This window comes from Camelus bactrianus, chromosome 22 (assembly GCF_048773025.1).
Source record: "Camelus bactrianus isolate YW-2024 breed Bactrian camel chromosome 22, ASM4877302v1, whole genome shotgun sequence".
NCBI lineage: Eukaryota > Metazoa > Chordata > Mammalia > Artiodactyla > Camelidae > Camelus > Camelus bactrianus.
In genome coordinates, this window is record NC_133560.1 from 5,717,293 (window position 1) to 5,744,904 (window position 27,612).

The following is a 27,612-nucleotide window of genomic DNA, read 5'->3' on the forward strand; positions in this document are numbered from 1 at the left end:
TAATCAGTTTGTTTCTGTGTTTTATGGAAGTCCTAGACATCACCATGTTGAAATACATACCATCACTCCAGAAAACTCAGCGGGTGGGCAGTAAGGTTTAGGTGTTGGAGCAAGCAGGCGGGGGTTTTCTGGAGCTGCAGAATAAAATTCAAATTCTGTGTTTTTAAACCATATAGAATCTTTACCTATCTGATTTTATTCTTGGCTTTTTCATTAAAAAAAATGACCAAAATAAAGAGCTTGCTAACTTTGCAATAAACATTGTCAGACGAGAGCCAGGGAGCCAAGGAGAGGTAGCTGCCTGTGTGGGAATCTCAGCCTCTGTCTGAAGCACAGAAAGGCTGCTCTGGGGCTGCCAGTTAATACTCAGGCCTCGTGACTGACATCGTAGTGCCCGTGTCATTGACTGTCGGTTGTGACAGTTCTCTGTCTATGGCTGTCTGTGCTGAAGCCCACTAGTGATGCGGGGAGTGGGCGGCGTGGGCTGGCTCCTCCCGGGCGGGACCACCTCGCATGGCAGGAACACTCTCGTGGGCGTGCACTGCACACACGGGTGTCACCTGGCCTCCAACAGCCTGTTCTTTAACTTCCCACTTTTACAGTCACTTTAGCCTCGGACTTGCTTCCTGGTTCATCACTTTAACCTGAATCTGTGGACTTAGCAGAAGACTGGCCCATTTGTGCTTCTGCGGGAACTGTAGGCACGTTCCTTTTGCAGCACGCCCAGAGTGCCTCCATCTCGGGTTGAGACAGCTCGGCATAGTCTGGTCTCACAGGAAGCAAGCTGATGAGAATCACGTGTTGGCATGGCCTTGCCACAGCTGGTCAAAGTGTGCACAGTCTTTTCTCCAGAGGTTACTTCCTCATCCAGTCCCTTAAAATGTGATCATGCAGGGCCTCAAGGTGCCTTCCTTTCATGGTAGTCTTGTACCATTAAAATGTCTTTGCATTTTTTGTGTGTGTCGCTGAAGTTCAGAACTTGGTCTGAGTATATCAACTTACAGCCACGTTGTCTTAATCAATTTGAAACGCCGTTAAGTGAGCCGTGCATGTGTAATTTCAGTAAGAATGCGTGTTCATCCTGTTTTTCTTTCAAGGAACCTGACGGCAGCACCAGCTCTGGAGAATACCACATGACACTGCATCATGAGTGACAGTAAATGCGATGGTCAGTTTTACAGTGTGCAGGTGGCAGACTCGACTTTCTCTGTCCTCAAGCGCTACCAGCAGTTGAAACCGATTGGGTCTGGAGCCCAAGGGATTGTTTGGTAAGTGTGGTCTGTTTCAATAGCGCGGATTGAGCTTTTGTTGTAATAAAAACTATGTAGAACTGAATCGTCAGGCTTTAGAAACACGGATGATAAAAAGACCCTTTTCTTTGCTATAGGTTTATAAGCTAAATTGAGTCAACCTCTTGCTCTAGGTATATGTAGTCAGGTTTTAGGATACAAACTCAAATTCTTAGAATGCTGCATAAATTTAAATAGGTAGCAGTTTTTCTTTCTTTTTTTTTTGTTTTGTTTTTGTTTTTGTTTTTCTTTTCCATTCCCCCTGTCATTGTGATATTAGAGCAATAGGTATGACAGTGAGTTGTACGGGAAGTTTGGAGCTTTATTCATTTCTTCATCCCGGCCACCTTTCCCCTCCCCCCCTTTTACTCCCGATCACTCCTGTTCATTTCTAGGCGCCGTCTTGGCAGTGCCTTGCCCTTCATTGGCAGGATGAGGCCAGTCAGTGTCATTATCACCCCATGGATAAACCAGGAAGGGATGCTGTATGAGGGGTTGGGCTGGCCGTCTCTTCCTTGGTGTCTCACTGCAACTATGTGTCCAGCCCAGGACGTCAGAACCGTTGGTCTGACTCTGAACCTTAGTCTCTTGCATGGTAAGACAGTCAGCTGCCGCGACATCACCGGCCAGCTAAAGGTAAAGTTTTTCACATGTTTTCTAGACTACAGTTATCAGCACTTCCCAAACTTTTTCTCTCTCAGTTTTCTGGGCAAAACTTTATCTTCTCTTTTTGGTCAATAAAAATAAGATTGTCTTTGCATCTAAAAGAAACTGTGATGAAGCTAAACATCCAATGATTACAGCCTGTAGGCAGAGGGGATTCAAGATAAAAGAGAACCTGGATATTCCAGCAGGCAGTGAGTTTCTGTCTCCATTAGAGACGCTGAGTTTAGAGACTGTATCAGTGCTTAGTCACTGATCTGCCTGTTAAAGAGACTTGTGATCAGGGGAGCTAGCTGTTTTCTTTGGCCCGGGCAGTTGGAGGCCCTGGAGCTACGAGGAGATGGCAGTTCAGAGAGAGTCCCAGAAAAACTAACGAGGGAGGAGGAGCTGTTTGGAAGGAATGCCCAGCTTGCTTCTAAAAGAGTGGTGATCTTAACTTCAGCTGATAGCATGCTGTGTTGGTACTTAAACCCAGTGTGCCAGAAGTTTTAAAGTCAATGTATAGTTCAAATTAGGGTGCTTTGATGTTAATAAAAGTTCTAGACAATAAAACATTCTTTTGATACATAATTCATCTCTTATTTGAAAGTGGGTGGTAATTTGACACAGGTAATTAAGTAAGACTGATATCAAGGACTTTTAATGTAATAACCACATTAAGAGGCTGACTAGAAGTTCATAATTAATTATAAAATGGAAGGCTTTATAAGGGGTAGGCAGTTAAAATTAATGACTTCATTACAACATGGTAAATAACAATAAAATCACATGCTACTTTATAAAATACTGTTTTCAAAGATTAGTTTTGATTCCAGTTTGCATATATGACGTCTCAACTTTGTATTTTAAAGAAATGTTTAATAAGGAAATTATTCACTATGGATGTGTATTTTTCATTAAAAAATTCTAATTTTGAAATGAAACTCCAAATACACCATTATAAGCTGAACCTTCTCTGGTAAAAGTGGTGGTAGAATTATAGGATGGAAAGTTCTGAATTTTTTTAAAAAATTTAAAAACTGAGTGTCCAGAAATAAATCCATACATCTGTGGCCAGTTGACTTTCAAAAAAAAAAAGATGCCAAGATTATTCAATGGAGAAAAACAATCTCTTCAACAAATGGTGCTAGGACACCTGGATCTCCACATGTAAAAGAACGAAGCTGCACTCCTACGTCTCACATCACATATAAAGTCAGCTCAGAATGGATCAGTAACCTAAATATAAGGGCTAAGCCATAAAATTCTTAGAAGAAAACAAACGGGGAGAGCTTTAAGACTTTGGATTCTCAGAAATGACACCGAAGGCATGAGCAACAAAAGAAAAAAATTGGACTTCATCAAAACTGAAACTTTTGTGCCTCAAAGAACACTATCGAGAGAGTGAAAAACAACCTAGAAAATGGGAGAATGTTTGCAGATCATTTATCTGATAAGAGTCCAGTATCCAGAATATAAATAATTACTACAACTCAAGCACAAAAACAAAAACCTAATTAAAAAATAAACAAACAAACAAACAAAAACCAGGCAAAGGACTTGAATGGACATCCCCCCTGAGAAGACTTACGGCCGGCGAGCACAGGGCAAGGTGCCTCGTGTTGGGCATTTGGGAGATACAAGTCAAAGCTGCAGTGCAGTACAACCTCACACCCACTAGGGGGCCATAATCAGCAAAATGGAAAACTACAAATGTTCTCAAGGATGTGAAGAAATAGAGTCCTCATACATTGCTGGTGAGAACGTGAAACGGGGCAGCCACGTATGGAAAACAGTTTGATGGTTCCTCAGAGAGTTAAACCGAGAATTATTACATGGCCCAGTAAGTACTCCTAGATCCACACCCAGGAGAGCTAAAGACAGAAGTTCAAGTGAGGCTTGTGTACATGTGCAGGTGTCCTAGCAGCACTATTCGCAGTAGCTGAGAGGCGGGAACAGCCCCAATGTCCATAAGTAGATGGCTGGACGCACAGATTGTGTCACACACATACGTGGAGTATCAGTCACAGAAAGGAATAAAGCTCTGATGTACGCTGCAAGGTGAATGACTCTCGGAAATACTATACTAAGTGAAAGAAGCCAGACATAAAAGGTGGTATTACTACGTGCGTCCATTTATGTGAAGTATCCAGAGTAGGTGAATCCATAGGGAGAGATGCAGCTTGGTGGTTCAAGGGGGCGAGGGGGAGAGAGGAACGGGGCACGACTGCAAAGTTTTCAACTGCGTTTTGGGGTGATGGGAAATCTTTTGGAATTAAATAGAGTTGGTAATTGCACAATACCGTGAATGTGCTAAATGCCACTGAATCGTTCACTTTAAAATGGTTCATTTTATATTTATGTGAATTTCACCTTAAAATTTTTTTGAAAAAAGTAAACTGAAGGTTACCTTAAGCTAAGGATGTTTGTCATTTTAATGGCAGTTAAACTCTGACACTGTAGTATTGGATATAGTGTTTTCATGTTACATCATGCATTAACATATGTTGTCATTTTCTTGCAGTAACTTGACCTGTATATTGACAGAATCTTAACAGTCCTCACCTAACTCTTAATATTTCTATTTAAATAATTTTATGACAATTTTACTAATGTTTCTAGAAGCGACTTTCACCTCACATACATGTAGGTGCTGAAATTTTAACATCCTAACTTCGCATCTCACAAATCCCCGTTGCCATAGCCTGAATTTTGATTCTAAGGACAGATCAAAAACTGGGTTTTGCTCTTTTCTGCTCAAGAAAGAAGTCATTACTTTGAACTGATTAAGGTAGCTTTTAATGAGCCTCTGCACAGCAGACGGTTTATGATCTTTGATGTAATTATTCACTTCACTTTGTAACCCAAGTCCGCTACTCATGACCAGATCAAAACCTTTTAGTTGGGTTAACTTTCCTGATGCATGAAAAAGAGGTTAGTTAACATGATTCAGATTATTGGTATTATCTTTTAGGAATGTTTGTGCAGTTATGAAAATTATTCTTAGGCTTCTGGGATGTTTTCGTCCAGCTTTTAGAGGAGGTGCCATCCTGAGAGTCAGGCCTAGATGAGATGAGACGTGGTTTCCCTTAGTGCTTTACTGCTGCTTTCTGCCAGGGCCTGCGCCGGCTCCCCTCCGCTGGGGACATGCTCCTCGTGCTCCTTCTGGGCTTGAGACATGGTCCTGTCAACTGCAGCAGTGGTGGTGCCAGCAGTGGTGGCCGTCCTGAACTGACGGTACAGGAGAGGAACTTTCCCTTCGATGCCTCCCCCACATGTCTTGGGGGGATTTTTTTTCCTGCTCTATTTTGAACAGCATCTTGGACGCTGGCATTTTGCTTTAAGGTCGTCAAAAGAAAAGTGGTGGGTTTTGTTTTGTTTTTTTGTACATGATGCAAGAAGAGGGTCTTTTACCTTGTTCTGCTGTTTGGATAGAGCAGGAAACTAAGCATGGTTCCAGTTAGACTCCTTCCTTCCTCATCAGTGACGGGAGGGCCTGAGTGTCCCCCCCGTCAAGCTTTAACTTTTAGCTGCCTCATTTCTCCATGGTCCCTTCCCTGCAGATGCGGCAGGTTCTTTCCATGCCCATCCCACGCACATCTCCTGGTTGGAGTCTCCTCTGACCCCTACCCCAGTCTGTCCAGACACCACCCCGGTCTTTCAAGACTTATCTGTGGAAAATCCCCAGATAATCTCAGCTCATGCTTGGAATAGAGTCTCCTCTCTGATTGAACCAAATGCTTGATTGAAGCACCTGCACATGCGTGCACACACACACACACACACACACACACACTCTCTCTCTCCATTACTGTAAGAGAATAAATTTGTGTTTTAAACCAGTAAATCTGTGGTAATTTGTTACAGCAACAGTAGGAAACTAATATAGGGGGCATGTGGGCTTTTACATTTTTGAGAAATAAAATATCATTGTAGCAATACTGCATGGTGTATAAAACTTGTTAAACATCTGTTTAAACTGGAGCTTTGTAACGACACAGGGACAGGTGTGCAGGTAGACCGCAGTGCAGGCACTGATACAGGTGCAGGGTTGAACGGAAGAGCTAGGGTCCAAACAAAATATTCTGACTCCTGATTTTGAGTTGTGTTTACAGTTGTCTTTGATCTGTTTGTTTGTAAGTTTTTGTTGTTCATTGAAACTGTTAGTAAAAATAATTAGGAAGTAAGCTTTAAAATGTTTATCATTTGAAGTATTTATAAATATTAACTAAGTTATACAGTAGAGTTAAATGCAAGATATTGAAGCTCTGTGGGGAAAATGTGTGTACATTTCTTTCATACACAGTTTTTCTTTCTCCTTCTAAAATCTCAAGCTGTTTAACCAAAATTGGTAAAGACTATTTGTTTTATGAAATAGTTCTATGAAATGTTTAACTTTAAAAAAAAATGTATTGAATATTCTATCCGACGGTGCTTAGAAGTGACGATTTACAGCCTTGACAGGAATGGCTGGTGAGGCCCTTACTCCTCTGTGCTTCCTCCGGTTCTGCGCAGGTGTGAGTGTTGGTCTGTTCTTACACTGCTTTACCTTCTACGAATGTAAATAAATCATGTCCACAACAAAACTGTGTTGTGATAAAGAAGATACATGGTTCGAGGTGGAGGAAGTTTGTGGTTCAGGAGAACTGAATTCTAAGTCCAGCTCGGATCCTCACAGCAGTTCTTTGTGACCTTGGACAAATGCTTGTGTCTTTGTGGACCTTAATAGTGTCGCCTCTAAAATAAATGGTTTGGAACTTCTAATTTAAGGTGGTAGATCTTAAACACCTAAACGGAGAGACCAGGAGGACAGTAATCAGTGGCTATGAGGACACTTAACAAGTTTCTGAAATGTAAAAAGCAACTGGAAACTTGATGCAGATGAAGCAGAGCAGAGGCAGTGAGAATAAGACGAGACATTTACAACAAAGAAGACAATGTGTCATTAGGAGAATTCCAGAGAGGTTGTAGAGATGGCAGATACAGAAAACAAAGACGAAACAGGTGGCTAGAAATAGAGGTGTTAATTACAAGTGTGTCTGTGGAACAGCTTTTCCTGTTGGCTCCTCACATTCCCACCCCCACCCCCATGCTCAGCATCTGCCCCTAGAGAGCAAGGAGGTAAATAAAGAATTACTAGGCCAGGGTCCGGGGACGGAGAAGCCTGACAAGAGGAGCCCAGGATTGAGGGCGGTCTTTCTCCTGAGGGCATTGAAAATCCTGGAGTGGGCAGCTCAAGAGACTGAGAGTCCTTTGGACTGGGTTGTGGGCTCCTGGAGACAGGGATTCGGGTCCAGGAGTCTCTAAAGGGGCCTTGTGAGCGCCCCTGGGTTTGAATTGGCTACAGTGAAGGGCTGCGTTCTGGAAGTAAGAATGAGCCAGAAAGAAACAGGCCCTTGCAGGCACTGCCACTTAGCTTCACATCATCTCATTTGCCAAACTTGAAGTGAGGGAAACTGAAATTGCTGGTGCCCTCAGGTACCCAGCAGAAATTAGTGTAAATTCAGCCTGGAGGAAGATAACATCATACTGGGTATCAGATTATTTCTAGACAGCAAGCAGTTTTGCAAGTTCAAGGTCCAGCACATAATTAAAAATAGCTAGTCACACAAGATTAGACAACATTCACAAATCCAGCACAAACAGCAGAGAAAGGAAATAGACACACAGGGGTTATTGGCATTAGTGGAGCCAAACTTCTAAATAGTTATGATGTTATATTCAGGATGCTAAAAGAGAGGATGAAAACATTTTGGTGGAAAATGAAAACTTAAAAAAACTATAAAGAGAAATAATAGAACTGTAAGATACATAGTGATTGAATTATGAAGTTAGTGGGTGAGTTTAACAGCCTATTGAACATAACTGAGGAGCAAATTGTAATCTGAAAGGTAGGTGAGGGGAAGAAAATCCAGAATGAAGCCTGAGGCAACAAAAGGGAAAAAAATACAGAGAGAGGGTGTGTTCGTCTTCTGTTGCCACATAACAAATTACCATAAACTTAGTGGTTTAAAACAAAACAATGCTCATTAATAATTTCATAGTTCTGTAGGTCATCAATCCGGTTGGGCTTGCCTGGATCCTTTGCCCTGCATCTCACAAAGCTGAAATCAAGATGTCACTGGACTGGGCTCTTACCTGGAGGCCCTGGGGAAGAGTCTGCTTCCAAGTGTGTTCAGGTTGTTGGCAGAACCCAGTTCCTTGCAGCTGCAGGTCCAAGGTCTCCATTCCTTTCCTCTCCGTTGGTCAGGGGCCACTGTGCTCCCAGAGGCTCCCACAGTCCTTCTCACGTGACCCCCTCCATCTTTAAGGCAACAGTGGCACGTCTAGTCCTTCTCAGGATTCAGATTTCTCTGACTTGCCCCTCTTCCCACCAGCCAGAGCGAACTCTGCTCCTAAAGGGCTCTTGTGATTGGATTAGTGTCCCCCACCCCGTCCTCCCATCCCTTTTGTTAAATTAATGGGTATGCTTAGCCCTCTTGCAGGACATAGGGTCAGTATACTACAAAAAAAATCAAATGCCTAGAAATTAGTAGGACAAACCACTTTGGAAAACAGTTTGGCATTATCTACTAAAATAAAGTGTATGCGATTCCAACTTCAGCTATCTACTCATAGAAATGCATACATAGGGGACCTAGAGCCACGTACAAGAATGTTGATGACCGTGTTTTTTGCTTGGAAACTGAAAACAACCAAAGTGTCAACTTTATGTCATATAGTCGCACAAAGGAACATTATAGCAACGGCAGAATGAGTTACAGCTTCACACAACGGATGACAAATATAATGCTGAGTGAAAGAAGCCAGACATATGATTTCAAAAACCAGGCAAAAATAAACCGTGCGGGGGCTTGAAGATACATGTTTAGCTGGTAAAGGCAAGCAAGTGATGATCACGGAAGTCAGAAGTGATTGTCACCTCTGGGGACCCGAGGGCTAGTGATTAGTAGGAGATATGGGAGGGGTGCGGAGATGGTGACAAAAATGGTTCTTTTCATTGAGCTGAGGAAACAAAAAAGGACGCAAAAGGATGAATATTAGAAGCTTATGCCTTCTCACCAACAACACTCAGCTTTGGAAATCAGTGGAGTTCCAAAGAGGAAGTTGATTTTGAACTTAGAAGACAAGCTATCAGGATGAGGGCAGGGTAGGACAGTTTATCTTCCATGCGTTTTTTTTTTCCCTGAAGAAATTCCTAGAGAATCTACTCCAACAAGAAAGAGAACACAAGAACGTGTAACACAAGAAACCGTGGAGGCCAGTGAAAAGGAGTCCCAGGGCCACAGCTGCACAGCAGGTCTTTAAGCTCCAAGAAAAAATGTCTTCCCAAAAAATGGAATAGATTCCAAACAATACATGATGTGAGTTAAGAAGGTAGGAAGTCCTACTGATAGGCTTTGAAAGGGTTTATTTTTCCCAATAAGAAAAAAATAGGTTATTAGAAACTTGTGGAAAAGCTAGAAAAAGTTATAGTCTAAGAATAAAACAAATTTAAAAAGACATGGTGTTTGAGCAGCTGATGGAATGTAAGAATGTAAGAAGAGGATACATTTGATCTTGATGCTGGAAACAATCTCATTCTCTTATGAGTGGCAGCAGGGGTCAGGTGAGCTTCAGAAAACAAAATGTGATCCCAGCTCTGCAATTGGTAATATTTACATGCGCACGTACGCGTACGCTGTGTCTTAGCAATTTCAACTTGTAGACACATCCTAAAGAAGAAACACAGAAGACTTAATTATATACATTAAATAGATGTGTTATCAAGTTTGACCGTTTAAGACAGAAATTTGGAGGAAAAGGAGATGGACTATAATATTCTCATTTTACAAACTGAAGTTCCTTTGAAAGTTGATGTAACAAGTTTAGGCACCTTAAAGTTACACGGGTGACCAAGGGAAAAGTTAAAAATAACATGAGAACAAAAGAACTAGGAAGAGTTGGGGGTTTCAACTAGGTGACTAAATCCTCAGTTTTCATAAGCACATAGATAATTTCTAAAGTTGATAAATGAGGAAATAGTGGTAAAGGTTTACTCTTTGGAGTTGGAACTAGAGTGGGGAAGCGTGTGTCCACTAGACACTCAGAATTGGTCCATTTGGCTCACTGGATGAAATTTGGAGACCAAAAAAATGTGTGTCTTTTTAAATTCCTGAGACTGAGAAATCTATATATAAGTACAAATCACACATGTATATATTAATGATGCGTTTCACAAACAGATTTATTTTTAACGTTTTATAGTTCATGTAAATATTATATTTGCATATAGGCATGTGATTTTCCATCTGTGTACACAGGTACACATAATGTGAACTGAATTAAAGAAAAAATAAGTCCAAAGTAACATATGAAGTTTCTAATAATTCTTAAGCAAATGCTACAGCCAACAGCCTTCAATTAAAAAAAAAAGTTAAAATTGAATTAAGTTAGAGTTTTGCACACAAAAAAAATTAATAGAAGTGAATAAATGTAAACAGTGTTATAAATTGAATAGAATAAATAAATAGAAACAATATTTTAAATGGTGTTTAGGTTCTCAGATGGCCTTTAGCAGCTTTTAACCCCTGGTGCGTGGTCAAAAGGCAGTAGTAACAGCAGTGGTGCTGTTAGTGCTAGTTTGAAACTGGTACAAAAGGCCCTCAGTTTTTCCTGTCTATTTTCTGGAGGAAAATGAATCATCACTTTCAACTGGAAACTTGAGATGCCGGAAACACAGCCTCTAGAAGATTTTATTCTTGCCATAGTAGTTTGGAGGTATTTTTAGTAGAATTTTATATGTAGCAATTGCTTACATTAGAGATTTTTGTATCTTGGGGATTTACCATGAGCTGAGATTTTGGCTTCTGTTTTCTTTATAGATTCTTTCATCTGGGAAAAACACAATCAAAACTTAGATTGAGTATATTCTTCCCATGAGCTCAACCATTTCCCCTACTGGGACACTCCAAAATATACTTCTGTTTTATTCTATAATACCAGCGACTTTTTTTCCCCAACTTACTGGCATATTTAAACTGAAGATTTTGTTTCTTGACTGGTCTTACATGCTCTGTATTAAGTTACTTGCTTCTGACCATAATAATCTCCACTAGTGTAATGAAAAATCAACGTGCGCTGGAGCGCTGAGTCAAATCCTAGTTGCAGCCGCCGTGCCAGGCGCCCCGCAGAGGAGTCCGTCCATCCTGCACTCTTAGCCAGCCCACCTTGCCCTTCATGGCTAGGAGTACCCTGGTGGGAGCAGGCAGAAGTATTTCCCCCTATTTATTATTCGTTAAAAAGATAATACGTCGAATGTACCTTCCTCGTTGCTGTATTTTCCAATACCATTCTAATGGATCGCTTGTATTTCTTAATTATAGTGCTGCTTTTGATACAGTTCTTGGGATAAATGTTGCAGTCAAGAAACTAAGCCGTCCCTTTCAGAATCAAACTCATGCAAAGAGAGCTTATCGTGAACTTGTCCTCTTAAAATGTGTCAATCATAAAAATGTAAGTTATGTCTGTTTCCTCTGTATACTTTAATGTCAAATGATGTGACAGTCGACCTGGGTCTTTGGAAATACACTGAGTTTAGACCTAGGATAAACTAGGGATAAAAATATTATTTAAATGGTTACATTTTATTGATAAAATTCTCAGTCAACATTGGGGATACTGAAGTGAACAAGAGGCATCACGCCCCACAGGAGTGTCGGTCTCTCCACAGGAGTAGGAATGTCAGTTCACCTTGTAACCGTTTGGTTTTTACTATTTCTTTGTCTATAAAGTGCCAACGGTATTGGCCTGACAAATTGGGAGACATCTAAGTAATTTTTAGAAAAACATTGTTCTGTAAGTAGCTTTTACATATTCACTTTTAGTTAAGTAAATGTTATTAGATAACGTTATGTTCAAGATAGTTCTACTTGGCATCTCCACAGAAATCGGAGCACTGGAAATGTAAGGAAAACAGTGTGTCTAGGAAATGAGGCTCTCAGGCACATTTATGTTCTACTGCTGGTCCTTGAGCATTGTTTTGAGCATGACTGATAACCTTGTCACATTATAAAATTGTAAAATGTTAAGTTTGGAAGGGGCTTTGGAGATCCCCTCCCTTGTGACCTCCTTCTGTTGCAAGGCGATAAGTCTTTGATTACACTCAACTTTGTGGGCTCCCTTTGTTGTAACGTTTATGCTGGATTTTTCTAGTGTAGAGACATTAAACATGAAATTAAGATAGGTTCAGTCTTTGAGTCTGTGGTTTGAGTTTGTTTTTAATTTCTCCAATGCTTTATTTTACAATAAATTTTTAAAAGTAAAAAAATTTTTTCAGGTTACAAAAAAATATATGGTTATTATTTTTAAAAATTCAAACAGTATAAATGAGAAAGCAAAAATCCTTGAATCCCACCACTCACAGATCACTGCCATCAACATTTTGGTGAGCATCCTTTATGTATAAACAAGGTCAGTTATGTTATTATATATCCTGCTGTTTCCCTAGTAGAATGTTGCTACAGCTCATATACATTAGTGAACATAGATATAAGACATTTTTTAAGTGGCTGCATAGTACAGGTGCATAATAGTTTATTTAACCAATCAACTCTTATCAGGTATTTAGATTGTTTCTAGTTTTTGCTACTATAAGCAGTGTTGCAATGAACATCCTTACACGTGCCTCTTTGCACACTTGTCCAGGTGAATTTTTTGGCCAAGATTGCTGGGTCAAAGAGTATGCACACTTCTGGATTTAACGTACGCTGACAAACTGACCTCAAGGAATACTGTCAGTTTTATACTTTCAATGAGTGTCTGACAGTGTCTTTTATGTCAAAACACCCCAGTACTACATATGTTGATTTTTTCGTTTTACCTGACCAAACTGATAGATGACAAATGACACCTTATTTTTGCTTGTGAGGTTGAATTTCTTTCCATATCTCTATTAGCCATTTATTTTTATTTCTCGAGAACTTGTTTTCCATGGCCTTTGTCCATTTTTCTCTAGGACTATTGGTTTCTTTCTTATGCATTTATAGAAGATCTTTGTATAATCAACCCTCACTTCTTTTCCATCTGACCTAATTTAGGTTATTTTTGCCATATTGATTTTTTTTTAATGTGATCAAATCTCCTAGTTTTCCTGTCATGCTTAGAAGAGGCTTTTCTACACCAGAATTATGCAAATGTTTATCCATATTTTAATGTTTCATGGTTTCATGTTTTAGATTTAAATTTTTGTTTCATTTTGTGTTTATCTTGGTGTAAAGATTGAAGTATGGATCCAGTTTTATTTTTTCCCTTGGCTAGCCAGCCACTCCAATCCTGTTTACTGAAGAATTCATCTTTTCCTCAGCCATTTAAATGATCGGGAATTCGTGTTTGGTGCTCCAGCAGCAGGGTTAATTGTTGAACCATTGGGGCGCCAGGACAAAGGCCTGCAGGGGGTCAGTTCTAGAACCCTCCTTAAGTAAATACATAATGTTATGAGGCACTTCATCTTTACCACACCAAAAACATAAGCTTAGCTTTCATATTTCAAAACATTTTAGAAATTTGGACATTGTGTTTAAGTTTAGAGTTAACATACTGCTTTATTTAGTGGTTTTCTACCAGTAATTGCTATTTTTTTATGTTCAGAGCCGGAAAGACATTATATGTTAAAATTCTATAATACTAAGTTACTGGGGACACATAAAAGTGATTTGATTAAAAGTACATCTTATTTCCAAGGTGAGAATCCTAATCATTTAACCTTTTTCAAATTCCATGTGACAGAACGTTTTGGTAAAAGTAACAACAGTGATAAATACTGAGCTCTACTGTAGTTTTTTTCCAGTTTGAGTACATTTTAATGTTAAACTTGACTTTTATAATCAAGCAGAGGCATTTGACATGCTGAGGTATAATTTTCTCTTTTCAGATAATTAGTTTGTTAAATGTGTTTACACCACAAAAAACTCTAGAAGAATTTCAAGATGTGTAAGTATCATTTTTATTCAGTAAATACACTGTGAATCAAAGACCAAAAGTTTAGAAAAGAAAATAACTGCTTTTTTTACTTAGGAGATGTAGGCGGCAGTAACATTTTTAATATTTTAGCCACTTTTCTCTGTGGAAGAGAAATATTAAGGAAAATGGGTAGTAATATTCAACTATTTATGCCTGGATAGTTATCATTTCAATAACGGATAAAGGCTGATGAAAATAATTCTTCAGCGCAGGTAGTGCCATTAGTCCTGCTGATGCTTTACTGAAATGTGCAATGTTTTTCTCCAATCCCCTGAAAGCCAGGAGTACAATCCCCTACAGGGTCCAGATGTTTACAATTATTATTTGAAATGGGTAAGTCATTAAATATTGTGTTTCCAAAATCTGAAATAGAATTGTCTTAACTAACAACGAAGTATTAATTTGTTATTGAGATATAACGCCCAACTTCATCCTAAGTTTATTGATGTGTTCCTTCATGCAGCAAGTCTTTGATTGCCAGCCACGTGCTGGGCACTCCCTTGGACTTGTCATACCTTAGTGACCAAAACAGGCAAAACCTCTTTTATTACTGAAGAATTGCAGGTGGTCATTCTCCTTCCCAGAGCTTGCAGGAAAGCCGGGGAAGATAGACAGTCAGCACAACAAATACAGAGATGGTGTCATTCCTCAGGATGTGGCTGCGCTGTGGGAGCCGCGGAGCCGGGTGAGGGGTCAGAAGTGCTGGGCGTTGGGAGCCAGGCTGCAGCTTTAAGTAGGGTGGCTGGGGAAGGACCTCACTGGATCGGTGACATTTGAAGGGTTTCTGGGCTGAGAACCCACTATAAGCAGTAGGGCACAGAGGACCAGTCAGGAGGCTCCTGTGGCAGTTCTGGTGAGATAGATGGCGGCTGCTTTTAGACCAGAAGGGCAGTGGTGACGGTAAAGGTCAGAGACTGGATGCTGAAGCTGTTTTGAAGGTGGATTCATAATGTTTGCTCTTAGAGAGGATGTGTGGTGTGCACGAAAGAGAAGTTGGGAACACCACCTGGAGTTTCGGCTTGAGCACTGGAAAGATAAAAGTGCTCTCAACTGAGATGAGGAAGGCTGCAGGAAGAACAGATAGCGGGGTAAGGTAGAACCAAGAGCTCAGTTTTGGACTTGGACTTCAGGATGTCTCTCAGACACCCAAGTGGAACTGTGAAGTAAGCAGTTAGATACGTGAGCCTGGAGTTCAGGAGGGAGGTCTGAGTTGAAGGTATTCGTTTGGGAGTTGCCGGTTTATGGATGGTATTTAAAGCCTGAGACCAGAGACCAGAGACCAGAGGAGGGCAACAAGCCTGCGAGTGCAGTTAGAGAAAAGAAGGCCAGGGGCCAAGTGCTGGCACTTCAACAGTGAGAAGGTGTAGGGAGGAGAAGGGCGCTGTCGGCAGGGGCTTTGGGACTGGCCGCTGGATTTAGCGACATGTGAGCCATCAGGAGCGCTGAGGACAGTTTCAGCCGAGTGGTCGGGGCAGAAGCCTGATTCAAGTCGGGTTAAGGAAAAATGGGGGGGGGGGGGATTGGAGCTGGGAGGTATAGACACCTCTTTGGGGAGTTTTGCTTGCAAAGAGCAAAAATATGGGATGGTTGGGTGAAGTAAGGTTAAAATTTTTCTTAAGATGAGAGAAGTAACAGCATGGTTTCTATATTGATAAGAATGATCCTATAGCAAAAATGTTAAGATGTAGGAGAATTTGAATGTCTGAGATTCTATTTACTCTGATATCAAAATTGTTTAGTGTTTAACTTTAAAGGCATTTTGTGGTTAGTTGTCTTTATTTTTATTTTTTGAAAACTTTTACAAAGTTTCATTATACATTTGCTTCTTTTCAAGATACATTATAAATGTTTAGAGAAATTTTTTGGTTTGTTTTTTTTTACCTTTAGCCAGTGCAGTGACTTGGTGGTAAGTTATTACTGTTTCATAAAAATTCTGGTTTAATAACCATAAAGGAATTTTGAATAATTTTCATGTGTACATGGCTGATCATTTATTTCCTCAGGTATTTGGTTATGGAATTAATGGATGCTAACTTGTGTCAGGTTATTCATATGGAGCTGGATCATGAAAGAATGTCCTACCTTCTTTACCAGATGCTCTGTGGCATTAAACATCTGCATTCAGCTGGCATAATTCACAGAGTAAGTAGTGATCCCGTATTTTTTAATCAGTCATTCTGTTGTCATAATCTCCAGATACAAAATAACTTAATATTTTTTTTAAATGTGTCAGTGTTGAAAATCCAAATAAAATATGAAATCTTGTTACCTTTCCAAATGCTATTGAGGTGAGAAGACATTTGTGGAACACTTGGTTTGCCCGGGCTGCTGTGAGCAACCCTGGATGCAGGCGTGAGCCAGCTGCTCAGTCTAGTACTGCAGAAAAGTACTTCTTGGGTTTTTTTTTTTTTTAAGGTTTTCTTTTGAAGTAACGTAAAACTTAGAGAAAAAATTTCAAGAATAGGGCAAAGAACTTCCAAATACTGTTTATCCAGATTCACATGCTGTTAATAGTTCTGCCATATTTGAAACCCATTTTTAATCAGCAAGGAATTTGAATTTGCAATGGGGAAAAGTTAGAGACCAAGTAGTACATGATACAGTTGCTTGAGAAATCTTATGTGAATTACCATAAGGCCCAAATATCCATTCCTTATAGTCCAGCAGCCCAGCCATACTGCTGGGAGCTTTTGGAGAGGGTCCAGGCAAACCTCCTTCTCGGCTAGGCCAGGGCTGGAATTTGAATGATGGTGTTGCCTGTGCTGTCGGAGAGTATATTTAAAAACCAGGGAGAGAAATTCTCTAAGCTGGTTTTATGAGTTTTTGTTATTTTTTGACTTGTGCCGCTGTGGGAGCAGAACATCACGATAATTTTTTTTTTTAACAAGTAGAATATTAAGTGAGGCTAGAGGCAGAGATAATACAGTTTTTTTGGAAACCTTCTTAGCATTCTTTAAACTATTACTATACTAATTTTGTTGACAGACCATCTTTTGATATTATGTTTCAACAGCAAGAAGTCGTGTTTTCTCTGAACTAAAGTCTGTGTGGGGAAGAAGATAGTGGGACAAGAACAGTGAAGCCTGTTCATACAAAAAAGAACAGAGAGATTATTGACGGTGAAGTAGTGTTGCCGGTGGATGTAACCGGCGTTCCAGGTTCTTGTCCCGTCCCAGAAAGAATTCAGAGACAAGACATAGTGGAAAACTGAAGTGAGGATTTATTAAAGGGTGGATAGTACACTGTCAGAGGGAGAGCGGGCAGCTCAGGGGAGCTGCTGCCCCAAGTTTCTCTGGCAAGTTGGTTACACAGGGTGTAAAAATGAATGGGCAGAATAATATTCACTAGGGAGGGAGGGGTCTGGGGTCATCTGCCCTGATTTTCAGCCCACCTCCACCTTCCCAAAGGGAGGAGGGATTTTGTCTTTATTTAGTCTGGATCGGAAGTGTCATGGCGTCGGTGCATGATGGGGACTTCTGATCTACAAGGCTAATTTTATTGAAATGAGGCATAATGAGCACTCTCTGTTGGCCTCCAGATGTGACCACTTATCAGCGCAAAGGTTCCTGCTCTTCTTTCTCTCCCCAGGGACCCCTGGTGCTCACATGATGTGTGGCTTCCTGCATTTGGCCTGTGGCCCTCCTTCCTGCCCAGTTCCCGCCATTTGGTCTGTGTCCCCCTTTCTCTGCTCATATCTGGCTCTCTGCCTGCTCTCACAGTAGTAGGAGTTCTTTTGGATCTGGTGGGTGCCAGGAAAGGTTGATTCCACCACAGCTACTGAACAGTGGCCGAACGTGGCTGCAGAGCCCAGCAACCCAGAGACGCTGAACCCTTGCTCCTCATTGTGAGCCTGAGGCCTGAGTGAGGTCTGTGGCCTGAGGCCGGCCCTGGCCCTCCCGGTGCCTGCTGGGGGCCTGGCACAGTTTCCCTGACCTTGGCCACTTAAAATACAGCCTTTGCTGCCACCAAGTGTTCAGTTTAAATAATACATTCTGTTTGACGAATATGCTTGAAAAACAGTAACACTGGTCTTTTCAATTAAAAATAAAGATTTCCCAGCATAACATTCTGTTTATCTTCCTAAAATATTCGCAGACCTTTATGTGCACTAAGGCACTCAGTATCTCTTAAACGTATTTTGTGTTACCAGCCGTGCTTTAGAGTAAGTTCCCAGATTACTAGGCTTCAATATGGCGGGCCTTATTAATTTTGTTAAAGGAAATGGTTTGTCTTGCTTGTTTCTCCTCTCTTGGGCCCACAGACACGAGGGGAAGCAGTGTCCACCCGTTCCAGGGGGCCTTGTAAAAGCTGCAGCTCACCTGTGCCTGTGTTAGGGGACGTCAGGTCCCTGCAGCTTGGGCCCACACCTGCGGACCAGAAGGTCACATAGGGTCCAGAGAAGTTTGTGGCTTGCCCGGCATGGTCCGCCAAGCACCTCTCCATCCCGTTTACCTCCCTGCTGGGTCTCCCTCCGCTTGTCTTGTGCCTTCCTGTTGACACATTTGTGGGCCTGCCAGGTTTGTGTTTGCTGTGACAGTACCACATAGCTCATCGTGGGAAAGGTAGGTAAGACCCCTGTTTGCTCACCCACCACCCCTCCAGGCCCCAAGAGGTGACGAACTGCAGCTAGCCTTCAGCGTGTTAACAGTGTTCTGTGAACTCTTCCTTCCTTTCTCCCACGTGCTGTACCGCAGGCATAGAGACACACGTTCAGTGACGCTTATGACTAAGATGACTTCACACTAAACATAACATTTAATTACTTGGAAAATAAAAACGTGTAATCCCACCACTTTTATCTTGTATTATTCAGAAACATTAAATGGATTGAAGTCCCCCAGCCCTGCATTGTCCCCCAGAGGAGGCCAGGGGTAGCAGCTGGGTGTGTTTCCTTCCAAAGTGGATCCTAACACGCCTTCTTACTGATGCTAATACCAGCATATCTGTTTGTACCTATGTCCTATTTAACTTAGATTTTTCAAAATAGGAATATCTGGTAGATAATTGTTCTTCAACTTGCTGAATGACTTGTTGGTTTGTCTTTTATTTTTATCAAGGGTCAAATAATTCCACAAAAACTTAGAAAGAGGCCCCACCTCCTCCCTCTAATTTCTTTCTCCCCAGAAGCAAACTACTTACGTCCTTTTAGCTGTGATTTAGGTGCTGCTCTCCGCAGTCTTGACAGCACATGCTCAGAGCCCTGTTTGGTGATCTTCAGTGGGGACATGCGGTGCCGATCTGGCTCTTTCTCTCCAGTCACGACCCTTTCCCCCACCTTTCCTGTCTCCCTGCCCCCCGCACAGGCACAGCACAGCCGGGCTTGGGTCGGCCCCGTATTGTGCTCTGCACCGTCCTGACCTGTCGGCAGCTTTCACCGCGAGCCTGTGCTTATGCCATGATTGCATTTCTTCCCCTCTCACCTTCTTGTCCTGAGAGCTAACAGCTCTTGTCTCTTATTTATTAGAGTTTTGGCCTTTGCTGTTTGGTTTGGTTTGTTTTTTTAAGGAGGGAGTGGCTTTGCAGGTCCTTATTGCTAATTTACCCTCCGCTTTCTGCCTGGCGTCTAAGTCTTCTCTCACTGCATCCAGGTGCCTTAGCTGTTTCGTCAGTTTGAGCGTCTCCTGGAGCTGCGGTCCTGCTCACTCCTGGGCTGGCTGCGCCCAGACCTGATGCACGGGCCTCATCCTGGCCCTCGCCCCAGCATGCTCCTGGGGATTTCCTCCACCTTTCTCTGACGTTGGGGGTCCCTGCTTCCTGACCCCTTTCTCTCGGATTACTGCTTTGTTTCGGTGGGACACATCCTCCAGTAGCTTCCCCAGAAGTGGTGCCTGGGAGGTAAACTTTTCAAGACCTTGGATACCTGAAACTCTCTGCTTTGCTCTATCGCATGAGCAGTGCTTTGGCTGGATATAGAGTTCTTAGTTACAGATCAGTTGCCCTCGGAGTTGTAAATGCAGTGCCCTGCTGTAGTGCGCTGTAGTGTGGCTTTTGGACTTTCTGATGTCATTGTTGTTACTAATCCTTTGCAAGTGCCCTGGTTTGGGTTTTGCTTTATCTCTAGAAACATTTTTTAAAGTTTCTTTATTTCTTATATTCTGAAATGTGGTGATATGCCTTGAGATGGAATTTTTTCACTAATGTGGTAGGCACTTGGCGGGCACTCCGGTCTGGAAGGGTATGCCATAGAGTTCTGGGAAATTTGTGTTATTTCTTTCAGAATGCCTTCTTTACGTGTTCTTTATCCTGTCCTTTTCTGAAGTACCAGTTAGTTGGAACTCTTTTTCATCTTTAAAAGTTCCTTTTTGTAGCATTTTGTTCTTTTTTTTTTTTTCAATTGAAGTGTAATTGATTTGCAATACTGCGTTAGTTTCAGGTGTGCAGCACAGTGAGTGAGGCTCTTTGCAGATTATGCTCCATTATAGGTTGTCACAAAATAATGGGTGTAATTCCCTTAGCTGTATGGTAACTCCCTGTGTCTTATCTTATATATAATAGTTTGTATCTGTTAATGCCATACCCCTAATTTTCCCTCCTTTTCCCTCCCCCCTTTGTTAACCACGTTTGTTTTCTGTATCTGTGAGTCTGTTTCGTATATACTTTCATTGGTATTATTTTTTAGGTTCCAAGTGATATATCATACAGTATTTGTCTTTCTTTGACTTATCTCACTAAGCATAGTATTCTCTAGGTCCATACACATTGCTGCAAATGGCAGTATTTCATTCTTTTTTCTGGCCAAATAATATTCCCTCGTGTCTATATATACCCTACATCTTAATCCCGTTGTCTGTTGACGGGCACTTGGGTTCCTTCCATGTCTTGGCTGTTGTAAACAGCATTTTGTTCTTGCATGGAGGCACTTTTCATCTCTACGAAGATAAAATTTCTTTGAAGCTTTTTATTGCTGCCTGCATTGTTTTTCTTTCCCCTGAGTTCTTTTTTTTAGTGTGTGTTTAAAGACTGAAGCATTCGAAGCCCAAGTGGAAGTGCATGGTTTGGGATGGTTGAATGAGGGGTTTTCTCCAGGGCAGTGGGCACCCACAGGTGTCTCTGTTTGAAGGTCTTTTCTGTGGGCATCGCTTAGTTTCTCTAGAGAGGCTCCTCCAGCCTCATGACTGAGGGAGGTCAGCCTGGTTGCTGGGGTGAGAGGCTGTGTCGGGTGGGGCTGGGGGTCTCACGTGGCAGAATGCAGATCTCCAGCATGGTGCCCTGCCTTCAGGCTAGGCCCCTCACCCGTCCCCTCCGTGCCTCATACCAGCACATCTGTTGACATTGTGCCTGGGGCCTGAGTCTGGAAACTCGGTTTCATTTTTTCTAGATAATAGGCCAATAGGAGTGAAGAAGGTGGGTGGAGTCGGGGTCTAGGAAGTCGGCCTTGGCTTTTATGTGAACCTTCCCCCACAAAACCCCTCTGTGTCCTGCTCCCTGCCTCCCCCTGCCTTCTGAGTACCTGAGCACTTCCCAGGTATCATGGTCCACATCACCTCTCTGTAGGCCACTCCCCGAGGTTGGATTTTACTTCACTCAGTCAAGCCATTTATTCCTCCCGGCCACTTTGCATCCCCATAGAGCACGCAGAGTTTTTCATGGAAGGCATTAGTGGACCGGAATGGCGTTAGACATGCAAGAGGTGCACTGGGAGAGGGCCCGTGAGGGAGAAGAGCGGGAGCAAGTCAGAGGAGGTGGGCAGGCCGGCAGGGGGCCAGGCAGGGCGTGAAGGAGGGCTGGGGGCCGGCAGCAGGCGGCAGCGTGGCTCTCAGAGAGCTTGCTGGCCCCTGAGTTCTAGAGCTGCCTGTCAGAGTCTGCTGTCCTGTAGCCACTGGCCAGGAGCAGCCATGGGATGTCTGGCCTTGTCATGAGCAGGGCGGGGGCTCAGGGCACCACGGTGGGGTGTCTACAGTTGCCTTCCCACAGTGGGGAGCCAAAGAAGCATTTTCATGGCACTGCCGTCCACCCTTGCGCCCCTCAGCTCTACTCCCCACACAGGTCAGGAGCAGCCCCTCGGACTCCTCGGGGGCCTTCCTCCCTGAGGCGAAGGGACAAACTCTAGCTCCTGTCAGTACAGTTGACCTCGGGGCCATGGCAGGTACTTGTCCTCCCCCTTCTGTGTCATCCGTGCCCTCAGCCATCACCTCGGCGGGTTTCTGTGCCTTACCTGGAGGTGACCCAGACTTCATTCATGAGGGGTCCAAGACTGGTGGCTCACAGTGGGCCACTGCGTCCATGGGCCCACCCAGCGGTCATGTCCCCAGTCCCTGAGTGTGTGATTGGAACTGATATGCTTGACAGTTGGAGTGACCCCTACACTGGTTTCTTTGGCCTGTGACGTAAGAGTTATCATGATGGAGAAGGCCGAGTGGAAACCTGAAACTGCCCCTCAGGACAGTAACTCAGAAGCATTATGGAACTCTGGGAGGTGGGGGAGATGGAGGAGGTCAGTGCTGCCGTTAAAACCTAAAGAATGCCAGGACGGTGGTCCTTCTCACGTCCCAGCTCAACTCACCAGTCCAGCCCTTGAAGAAACTCGGTGAATGCTAGAGAGTGAAGCCGACCAGGTGGCATCCTGATCGCACTGCCGTGCTGGGCACGGCGCTGCTGCCAGAGCAGGGTAACGCCCACCCGGGGCAGGTGCTGTCTTCCACACTGACTGCGAAAGGGGATCGGAACCCTTTCACAGCCTTAAGTCCGTCCACAGCTCTGCCCTGGGCCTGTGTCATAATACAGATGAAAGAGAGCTGGAGCAGTTCCATTCATTACCTGGCATCCACAACCCCCCCCCCACCAGCTAGGGGAGGCAAGATGTCGCTCTGGGTCTTTGACTTTCACTGTCCACTCAGAACATGTGTCCAGTACTTCTCCAAATGTCTCAGCCTCCTGTCCCCACGTGTAGTCATCTGAGTAAGTGGTCAGAGTGGACTCTTGTCACAGTGTGCAGGGACATCTCTTCAGGCAGCGGGTTCTGGACCTGAGCACTGACCAGGAATGGTGACGGTTTGTGGGGTGAGGCCCTCAACCCCCACCCCCGCTCTTGTCCTTTCTTGGTTCCAGATGCACCCTTACTGGCTGCCCCCAGGCTGCCACGCGCTATTAGCCGTGCCCACGCTGTGGGTCAAGCCCCTCAATTTAGGTGTCGTTTCTGTTTTAGTGTTTGTTTCTTGTTTTCCTTGTTTGGGATGGTCTTCAGAATTTGAAGGGGCAGAACCATCTTTACTTCGTCATCTTCAAACTGCGAGTGCAGCTCACTTTGGAAAGCCGTAGCGTGTGGAGGCTGAGGGAGAGCAGCTGGGTATGTGGGGACCCTCGGGAGCCTCGGGACCTCTTCAGGCACTTCGCTGTTGGCACGTGCCGGGAGGCAGCCTCCACTCCCAGTCCTGCCGCGACGACTGTCTGTACCTTTCCCAGCCGGGTTCGCGTTCTATATAGTAATTTCCCAGCAGGTGGCAGTGAAGTGCGTTGTTCCCACAGAACCAGTGCAGGAGGACGATCTTCTGACCGGTGCAGGTGGCTGGATGGACGTGGTTTCTAATTTACTCAGCAGCTCATCAGGCTGCCTGGCAGCTTGTCCACGTGGCTGCGTGGTAGTTCACGGGGCTGCTGGGCGGTAAAGTACAGACATTTCAAATTGTTAAAAAATCAGTCTCCTAAAAAGAAAGCACCTGTTGCCATCCCTTCCGCCGTGTGAGCAGGGCTCTGTTTCTGCTGCTCCCTCCAGCACAGGGTTTGCCGTTCCTTTCCTGACGGCCAGAGAGAGACTCGTGGCGGTGCCTCGTTTTCGGATTTTTTGTTTGTCGTTTGTTTAAATTTCTTGGAGTGGAGCATTATTTTATCTGTTAGTAATTTGTATTCTAAAATGCCTGTTCTTACCGTATTCTTTGATTTAAAAAAAAAGAAGCTAGAAACAAACTGAACAAACTGGTTTGCTTTCCCTTTGCTGCACCCCTGGCTCCTCATGGGAAGGGGCTGCCTCCTGGCTTTCCTCTGTGCAGAAGAGCAGCTACAGTGAAGGTGGTCGCGCCCCGCTCAGGCCTCCCTCCCGTCGGGAAGCGCTCTGGGACCAGCCAGGGGCTGGTGCATCTGCCTGGGGCTTGCTGGGGATTTTCAGTGTTTTAAAGCAATATATATTTATAAGTTATATTTTACTGAATCCAGGAAGTTTGGAAAGAGAACGCACTTAGCACCAATGAAACGTAATTCTAGCTAACGTAACTTCTAAATGTTTTTCTGCTTATCCTGGTAACACTTGAAGGTGTCACTGTCTCGAGCACATCTATGCCTGTTGGTGACACATTAACTGGAAAGTTTCAGCCAGACGCTGGGCCTGAAACACTGCTTAAAGATCTCCCCGGCCTTGCTGTGCAGCAGTTTGATCTTGCTGCTACACATTGGAAAGCACTTGTGAAAAGAATAGGTGTGGATTGTTCAGAAGTCACAGTTTCGGCGGGGAGGGTACAGCTCAAGTGCCAGAGCACTTGTCTGGCACGCGTGAGGTCCTGGGTTCAATTCCCAGTACCTCCTCTGAAAATAAGTAAATAATCACATCTAATTACCTCCCTCCCACCAAAAAAAATTTAAAGTCACAGTTTCTAGGGTGTTTACAGACTGGAGCAAGAGTCAGATTCCTGTGGCCTGAGGAGGAGTCTGGGGCGTGGAGGATCGCCGTGAAGAAATGAGGGAAAAACCGCAGAAGTGGTGTTAAGCTGTTGTTGAGAGTGGTGGAGTGTGCTGCTGACTCGGCAGACATTCTCTGAGTGTCCGCTGTCAGGCTCCGTGCGGAGAGCACAGCCAGGGCCCGCCAGGGCCTCCCGGCCCAGAGCCGCACTGGGAGGGGCAGAGGAGGGGCTTGGAGGGTGGCGTGTGTGTGGTGGGGAGTGGTGGTCCCAGCGGAGGGATGGGAAGTTGGGGCTGGGGGTCACGGGATTCTTTTTCCAAGAAAAGAAGACGCCTTTGGAAGATTCCAGGGTCAGGATCCTGACCCTGTGCTGTTCGGTAGGCTAGTGTGGCCACTTGCTCCTGAGCACTCAGAATGTAAATAAACCCTGGATTTCAAAGACCGTAACAACAACATCAAAAGAATGCAAAATAGCTCATTAATAATTTTTATACGTTGGTTATATTTTAAAATGGTAATACTATGAAAGATATATTGGATTAAAGAAAATATATTATTAAAATTAACTTTACCTATTTCTAGTCATTCTTTTTAAGGTGGCTACTAGCAAACATTTAAATTAGTAATTATGTCTAATTCGGACAGGAGGGGAGAGCCAGCCGGTTGGGAACTGAAGGCTGAGCAGGTGTGAAGGGAGGGAGGGGGAGGGGTTGTGGGAGTTCTCAGAAGGGGTGTTGAGGTTCCCACACGGGTGAGGGCCACCATCCTCCCTGTCTAGGCTGATCTGTGTTAGTTTCATTTGAGAGTAGGATTTTCCGAAATGATTCCAAAATCCAGGGCTCAGTTCTAACTTTCCTCCTCCTCCCAGCCCTCTCTCGTACTGCAGTGGTCACTGACCTCACAAACCCTCTGCAATGTGAGATTGTTTCCTTAGCCTGTTTGGTCCATTTTATTAATTTAAACCATTTCCGTCCTAGGATCTGAAACCTAGCAACATCGTAGTAAAATCAGACTGCACCCTTAAGATCCTTGACTTCGGCCTGGCCCGCACAGCGTGCACCAACTTCATGATGACCCCCTATGTGGTGACACGGTACTACCGGGCGCCGGAGGTCATCCTGGGCATGGGCTACAAGGAGAACGGTGAGTGCACACAGAGCTGGAGGAGGCCGAGGTGCTTAGAGATGGCGCTGTTGGTCAGCCCTAGCGTCCCCTCTTTCCCGTGAACTGTGTGAGGTGTACGTGGGGCCTGTGTAATAGGCAGACTGTCACAGCCCTTGGATAGGACATCGCTTGTTTTATATTTCCACTGGTTAACATTATTCACTTTAAAAATTCACTTTTGGGATTCATATTTTTGAACGTTTATCACGACTGTGACATACCTACAGAAAAGCGGGCAAAGTGCCAGCGTGCAGCTGAGTGGGAGCTCACGCGCGCAGCCAGCAGCACCCGGGCCCCTCCGGGCCCCTCTGGCCTCAGCCGCCCGGGGAAGCCGTGACCCTGACATCTAGCGCCGTGGGTTGGTTTTGCTTATTTTCAAACTTACGTAAATGGAAGAATACAACATGCTTTTTTGCGTAAAATTAGTTTTGTTTTTAACAGCAAAACTTACTCTAGCAATATCACAGCTCTTTGAAACTTAGCTTTTGTCAAAAAGAACTAAATTACATTTACTTGTTTAAAGAAAAAAGGAGTCTAAAATTCGCCCAAGTCACCTGAAGTGAGCTGTGCTTCAGGCTTACTCAGGTGTTCTGTAACCTGTGCCCCACGCTGACTCCGCAGCTGTGGGCTGCTGGTCCCCTGTGTCACGGGAGCCTCTCCCACCCCGCCCCCCCAGCAGAGGCCCTCATTAGCCCTCTGCCTGGGCATCTGAGGCCTGGGGCGCAGCCGGGCCCCCACAGGAGAGGGTGAATGGCCTGAAGGTGGGGCGCCCTGGCCCCACCTCCCCTGGAGCCCAGACAAGCCTGCCCCAAGAGGCCTCGTCGCCTTGACAGTAGAAGGACCGTTCTGGAGTTCTGGGGTACATGTTTTACAAATGCTCCACAGACAGGCTGGGTTTGCCTTTGTTTGGGAGGGGGTTTGAGAAAAGACGTGTGGGGGTCTCTGGCTGGTTTTAATCACCTGGTGTTTGGTAGTGGACATCTGGTCTGTCGGGTGCATCATGGCAGAAATGGTCCTCCATAAAGTCCTGTTCCCAGGAAGAGACTGTATCCTTCACAGGGAGAGACCCGGCGCTGGCCACGGAGGCCGGGGGCGGGGACGGGCGTGTATCTGGGAACAGTTTTGTGGAGACAGGCACTTCTTATCTGGGGGGCTTTGTTTGTTTTTAAAGCCATGAAGTATTGGAATTTGGGCATTAAAAGCCCATATTGCTGCAAACTGAAGGCTAAAACAGAGGTCAGCAATCTTTCACATGGTGTGAAAAGTCCACCCTTAGCTAGCAATTTATTTTCCATATTTGTGTGTTTAGCGCCCTGTTAGAATTCCTTTCCTCACCTTTGTTTTGTTCATGGCACTTCATAATTTTATCATTTCATTTTATTTTCAGTTGATATCTGGTCAGTGGGTTGCATCATGGGAGAGCTGGTGAAAGGGTGTGTCATATTCCAAGGCACTGACCGTATCCTTCCCGGGGCTCCCCGGCCGTGCTCCCCACAGACAGCGAGGGCGGCGGGCGCTCCAGAGGAACGTGTCGCGGTTCTAGGCTGTGTTCTGGGGAAGTCTCGATTATGTTTGTTAAGTTAGTGTCACAAGCCAAATGGTTCAATTTTCTGTCTTCTTTTTTACTTGACTACCTGTAACAATTTTATTGAAGCGTGGAGTTAAGTTAAGCCAATTTATATTAGTTCTTAATTTTATCAGAATAGCTTATAAGACATTTATTTACTCTGACAAATGTATTCTGATATTTAAATGAAAATACTGTTTATTTAGTTCATTCAGTTACTTTAACTATCTAGGAAGTTGCTGTCTAGATCTAATAGGCCAGTATCCTTGTGTAATTTGATCCAATACTATTTTATTAGTTATCAGGATGCAAAATATTTCCCCCCAAAGTAAGAACTGATG

At 43.9% G+C, this 27,612-nt stretch overlaps 1 protein-coding gene across 5 annotated transcripts in view; it reads left to right on the forward strand.

The window, feature by feature from the left end:
• Positions 1 to 27,612, forward strand: part of MAPK9 (mitogen-activated protein kinase 9) — a 46,212-nt gene that overhangs the window by 9,908 nt on the left and 8,692 nt on the right. For 2 of the 5 annotated variants that reach the window (XM_074350108.1, XM_074350106.1), the window contains exons 2-7: positions 1,098 to 1,268; positions 11,297 to 11,426; positions 13,843 to 13,901; positions 15,935 to 16,073; positions 25,518 to 25,683; positions 27,092 to 27,163. In XM_074350108.1, the coding sequence (XP_074206209.1) occupies positions 1,147 to 1,268; positions 11,297 to 11,426; positions 13,843 to 13,901; positions 15,935 to 16,073; positions 25,518 to 25,683; positions 27,092 to 27,163 (688 nt within the window). In that variant the 5' untranslated portion in view covers positions 1,098 to 1,146. Of the gene's footprint in view, positions 1 to 1,097; positions 1,269 to 11,296; positions 11,427 to 13,842; positions 13,902 to 15,934; positions 16,074 to 25,517; positions 25,684 to 26,678; positions 26,751 to 27,091; positions 27,164 to 27,612 lie in introns of those variants that run through there. The other 3 variants (XM_074350107.1, XM_074350109.1, XM_045510007.2) reach the window with 3 other exon arrangements.